At 62.3% G+C, this 5,108-nt stretch overlaps 2 protein-coding genes across 2 annotated transcripts; one reads left to right on the forward strand and one right to left on the reverse strand.

Annotated features, from left to right (window-relative positions):
* Window positions 1–579: 579 nt before the first annotated feature.
* EMIHUDRAFT_372716 (hypothetical protein) lies at window positions 580–1,118 on the forward strand. The gene is given in 2 exon segments (XM_005756030.1): window positions 580–1,074; window positions 1,093–1,118. 1 exon segment carries the CDS (start codon window positions 649–651, stop codon window positions 907–909), a length of 261 nt encoding a protein of 86 aa, XP_005756087.1. The 5' UTR covers window positions 580–648; the 3' UTR covers window positions 910–1,074; window positions 1,093–1,118.
* Window positions 1,119–1,799: 681 nt separating this feature from the next.
* Window positions 1,800–2,785, reverse strand: EMIHUDRAFT_250852 (hypothetical protein; the record flags this gene model as incomplete). Its single annotated transcript, XM_005756031.1, has 4 exons — window positions 1,800–1,840; window positions 2,053–2,245; window positions 2,402–2,615; window positions 2,745–2,785. The coding sequence occupies 4 exons, from the start codon at window positions 2,783–2,785 to the stop codon at window positions 1,800–1,802; spliced, it is 489 nt and encodes a 162-aa protein (XP_005756088.1).
* Between the last annotated feature and the right edge of the window lie 2,323 nt (window positions 2,786–5,108).

The following is a 5,108-nucleotide window of genomic DNA, read 5'->3' on the forward strand; positions in this document are numbered from 1 at the left end:
GTCCCAGACGAGTATCTGCACGAGGGCGAGGGCGGCGCGCTCTTCGTCAAGTTTAAGGTCTCCAACCGCACCCTCGTGCCCCTCGTGCGGAGTGAGGGCGTGGCACGGCTCGCCTCGAGCACGGAGACGGCGCCGATGAACACGCCGGGCGAGCTGCAGGCTGGCTCCCCGCTGCCCTTGCCGCTCCTCGAGCACCGTCAAGAGCAGGCCGGCGGCGGAGGTGATTTCGAGGGCGCGGCGCCTCACATAGCGCAAGTCGCCTTGGAGGTCCTCTCTGGCGACGAATTGATGGCGCTGATGAGCGACCCCTCCGCCTCCGTGCCGCCCTCGCCACCGGCCACGCCGGCGCCGCTGCTCTTCGCGGCGCGCCTGGGCGTGATAGCACCGATCCAGGTCACGCTCGCCGTCGTGGTGGTGTGCGTCGCCTTCCTGACCGAGCTCTACACCGTCCCGGTCATCCTGTTCGCGGCCGCGGGGGTGGCCGTGATGTCCGTCGCCTACATGGCACAAGCCTCGCCTCGCATTGTCGCGCGCGCGGTGATGCTGCTGGTCGTGTGTGCCCCGACGCTGCGTGTCGTCGACGTCCTCGTCCGCTCGCCGGCAGCGCTGATTGATGAGCTCGACAAGCTGGAGGACGCAAGGCTTGGCATGGCCGCGCTCTTTGTAGCGGGCGGCGCCACCTTCGGAGCCTTCTCGCCCTCCACTCTCTCTTGCAAATGTAAGCTACGCGCAGCGGCCTACTCTGTCTGCGCAGCTACGTGCGGCGACTCGATCTTCCGCGTCCGAATGGGCGACGAGCGGATGCCTGCCTTTGCGATTCTTAACGGCGCCCTTCCCTTCTTTGCGGCCGTCCTCATTGCCCACGGAGCCTCTCGGCAGCTTTATCAGGCACGACTCCCCGCGCTCTGACGCTATAGCTTGCACTCATGTCATCCGGCGGGGCTGAAATCGGAGTATGCTAGGACATAGCATGTAGCATGTGCATGTGCATGCACACACGTTGTGAGCATAATGGGCGGGATCCGGGATATGGTGGCCAACAACTTCCCACGCACAACATCGAATGGTCGGGTAGTACAACAACAACAACATGTACATGTACGGCTTCAGGGCTAGAGGGTCGCTCTACACTTAGCCTCTGCAGCGAGCGAGCGCTCAACTTAGCCCCCGCACGGAGCCGGGCTCAGACTTAGACGCTGTATGTCGGGGGGGCATGAACTAAGACGACACAAGGCCAAGAACTCCGGGTAAAACCAGGTTTACCCGAAAAATACCTTGGACGCGTCGACATATCCTCATATGTCACGCACGCCTACTCCCAGGGCCAGTGGAGTGCGCTACTTGCGGCGCGCACCGCCTGCTCAAGTACCCGCATCGTACCATGTGCTGCCGCTACAAAAGATCAAGGCGGTGCTTGGCACGCGCTTCTGCGATCCCGATCAGCTCATCACAACGAAGCAGCGCAACAAGCTGGCTGCTGCCAACAAGGCCCTATGCTACCTCACGCGCGGATCGTTCAAGGAGGACTCAGGACCAGCCCGCCGCAGGCGAAGAAAATTTTGGGGGCTGTGGCGCCTTCTCACGGTGGGAGCGCTCTTGGCCCCAGGCCGTGCCATATGGCCGACTTTAGCGGGTGTAAGAGGCTCCCGCTGATCTTAGACCGTGTAAGCACCGCAGGGCGCAGCCTCCTGCCTAGGCAGGCAGGTTTTTAAAGAATAACGCGTCGTCGCGTTATAAGACCTTAAGAGACTACTGACTACCCGCCATGCGCCACAAGCCTCTGTCGTGTGTCGAGGCTCTCAGGGAAAAATTGTGTAAAACTGAGATTTTTGGAATTTGGCTGATCGGGATCGTCGTCGTCTCTTTGGTCGCCTCATCAGCTCTCCTTCATACCACCATTTCTCCCGTTAGGAGGCACAGGCACAGTCCTGAGGGGCACACGCGGGCGTTGGGCTTGGGGCAGCGCGTGAGCTTCGAATGGACAGGATGTGTCAGAGGCTGGAGGCGAGAGTCCGTGGCGATGCGGGCGGGCGGTGTAGAGGCGTCGCTCACCGCAGGCCACACCGCAGTCCTCCGCGCCGTCCTGCGCCCGCGTGTCGGACTGTGGCGACGGGTTCTCGGGGAGGCCGAGCCGGAGCCTCTCCGCGCGCAGCTGACGCATATACTCCTCGTCCTCCCGCACCGACGAGCTGCTGCGGCGGTTTCGGCCTCCTTCTGACACGACCAGGGTCACCTCGCCCTCCGCCTGCAGACGGCACGAATCGCGTCAAATGAGGGAGAGGGGCGGGCGGCGCTTTCAGCAAGGGTGGAGGGTGGGATGGTGACTGCATGCACAGTGGCATTCTGAGCGTGGAGGCGGCGCCTCCTTGATGAGCGAGGCTGCATGCTCGGTGCTGTGCACGGGCTCGCCGTTGACAGCGAGAAGCTGGCCGTTTCCGACAGCCACCGCGCCCGATACGCGCTCTCCGAATGACTTTTCAGGTTTGAGCGCGACAGGGCCTTTGCGGCTGCGGCTGCGGCTGTTGCTGAGCCGCACACCCACTTCGTCTTGCTGCGTCGATTTGTAAACGCTGACAGTCCGGATGCTAGTCTCGTCCGACTTGGCGGATTTGGAGCTGCAGCCGCCTGAAGGACAGACGAGCCGCGGCCGTGTTATATGAGTTCGGCTGAGGCGGAGTTGAGTTTGCGTTCGGGTTTGGTTTTGGCTTTAGGTTTAGGGTGGGTTTAGAGGCAGGAGCAGGGACCGGCGTGGATATATGTCTTGAGTGGGATGCGAGGCACCCATATGCGACGAGGTCCTAGTTCGTTCTCGCCAACAAACGCGCGAGTCTGAGCCGGCGCCGGTTTTACTTTTTCAAACCCCGCGCGACAGACCCAACACGAAACAAGCAAAGCACGATTCTCAAGTTGGGCCCTCAGCCTGCTCAAGGGGGGGACCACTGTTAATCGGCCCCCCGCGCACCTACCTGAATCACCTACTCGAGTACCTGCCTGGTTGGTGCGCCGCGAATGTCGAGTACCTGCCTACTCGAGCGAGTACCTGCCTGGCACCTACCAAATGTCGAGCCTGTCTGCTGTATTGCTTTCTCTTAAATTCGGCAGCGCCTTGTCGGTCGTGTGAATCGTGCTGTGCGACCGTGTCTTGTGTTGTGAAATTCGTCTTCCGTAAAATTATCAGCAGAGTCCTCCTCCGGGAATGCACGTAAGAGTCGGGGAGCAGCCGGACGATCTCGAGCTTGATGTTGATACCGATAGGGTGCCCACAGGACCCAAAAGAAAATAGCTTTCCGGCTCAAAAAGGGACGCACGAGGCAAATCTGATGTTGGATTGTTCCAATAGGAGCGAGGCCTCTTCCGTTGCGCGTTGGGGGACCGAGTGACTACAAGGAAACGAAGGTTTCCCATTGTGACCCGCTCCAGCGCGAGCGTGACACTGCACTTGGCGCCGAGCGCCCGCGGCTCAGACCTTGTGCAGGCCTACCCTCATTGAGCACGCCGGTCCGGACCGATGGCGCTCGGTGTGGAGCAAGCAAGACCCCCCCCCCCCATCGGCGCGCGCCCGAGGTTTGAACGGCCGCCAGGAGCACCAAGAGGACTCCTCATGGCTGTGCTCAAGTGGGCTTCGACCGGCCTCGGCTGGGGGGGCGGGTTGTCCCGGTTGCGGACGCCTTCTGCAGCCCCCTGGGATGGGGGACAGCACCCCTGAGGGAGGGTGTAGAGGATGTAGAGTGTAGAGCGCTGTAGAGATGTAGAGATGTAGAGCGCCCTGGAGCGCTGTAGAGCTGTGAGACTCTACATCCGGCGCGTGACGATGTGAGTCCGATGTAGAGCGATGTAGAGCGCGATTTTGCGCTGTAGAGTTGGTTGTAGAGGCTCTATACACAGCCAAAGTGCCGGGAAGGCAGTGACTCAAAGAGGTCGAGACGCGCTAATGGGGTGTCTCCGAGCTTACTGGAGCTCTGATGGACGGCCCTGACTATCCCTGACACACAGAGAGTCACTCTGACGGCACACAACACCCTATAACTGCGTCATGACCAGCCTGCCATGCGTCGCCGGTGCCGCATTCGTCGCAGTGCTTCTTTAGCAGGCGGTGGACTGTCGGCTGCGAGGACGGTCGCATTTGCGTGAGGCGAGGCGATCATTGTTGAGCGTTGCATGCGCCATGACTCGCGCCAGCGCGTGCGGGAGCTCCTGGCTGAGCGTTGAGTCCAAGCGAGTTGCGCTGGCCACGATCGCTACGCCGAGCCGAGCTGACGCGCCGAGGCGCCGGCCAGTCGCAGCCGTGAGGCATGCCACAGCAGCAGAGGCACCTGCCACCCATTGGGCGGGCAGACAGAAGGCCAGGGCAGCACTGGCAAGTGCAACGCGCCTCATGTCGGAGAGCGACCGTGCGGCCTCTCGTTCGCCGCTTATGGTGTAGAGTTTGTTGTAGATATTTTACGTTGTAGAGCGCCTCTACATCGCTCTACATCGGACTCACATCGTCACGCGCCGGATGTAGAGCTCTACAGCTCTACAGCGCTCTCCAGCTCTACAGCTCTACAGCGCTCTACACTCTACATCCTCTACACCCTCCCTCAGCAGCACCCCAAAACTGCCCCTCGGCGGCATACAGCACTGCCAGCCAGCCTCTTCCTCCTCCTCAAGGGCTGTACTATAGGCCATATTGCGCCGCCTCCTACTGGCAGCCGGGCGGGCGCGCGCCGCGGGCGCCTCGGCGCGCGCACGGCTCGCAAAGTTCGAACGAGTACTGCCGCCCGGCCGCCTCAAGGCGGCCGGGCGGCAGACCAGTACTCGCCTCGCAAGGCGCGCACCGGCTGCTCTGGCTGCTGCGCCGGCGGCCGCTGCGCTGGCCGCTGCTGCGCCGGCTGGCGGGCGGTACGGCCGCCGGCGGCCGCTGCACCCGCGCCTTCCCTCGCGGGCGCCGTCGCGCCGCGCGCGCCCAACTCTGCTGGTACACGGCACGCGTCGTCACACAACCGCAGACAGAACAGGCGGTGCTGTGCGTGAAGCGCGCGCGATCTCGTACTTTTAAGGCTGGATCCGGCCATTCCAAGGGTATACCTTTGAGAATCCCCAGCGTCCCACCTTCCTAGTCACACTCT

The sequence above is a fragment of the Emiliania huxleyi genome, assembly GCF_000372725.1.
Source record: "Emiliania huxleyi CCMP1516 unplaced genomic scaffold EMIHUscaffold_994, whole genome shotgun sequence".
Lineage (NCBI taxonomy): Eukaryota > Haptophyta > Isochrysidales > Noelaerhabdaceae > Emiliania > Emiliania huxleyi.

What these genes read in the sequence shown, in the direction of transcription:
- EMIHUDRAFT_372716 (XM_005756030.1), top strand. Translation starts at nt 649, where the DNA reads ATGGCCGCGCTCTTTGTAGCGGGCGGCGCCACCTTCGGAGCCTTCTCG.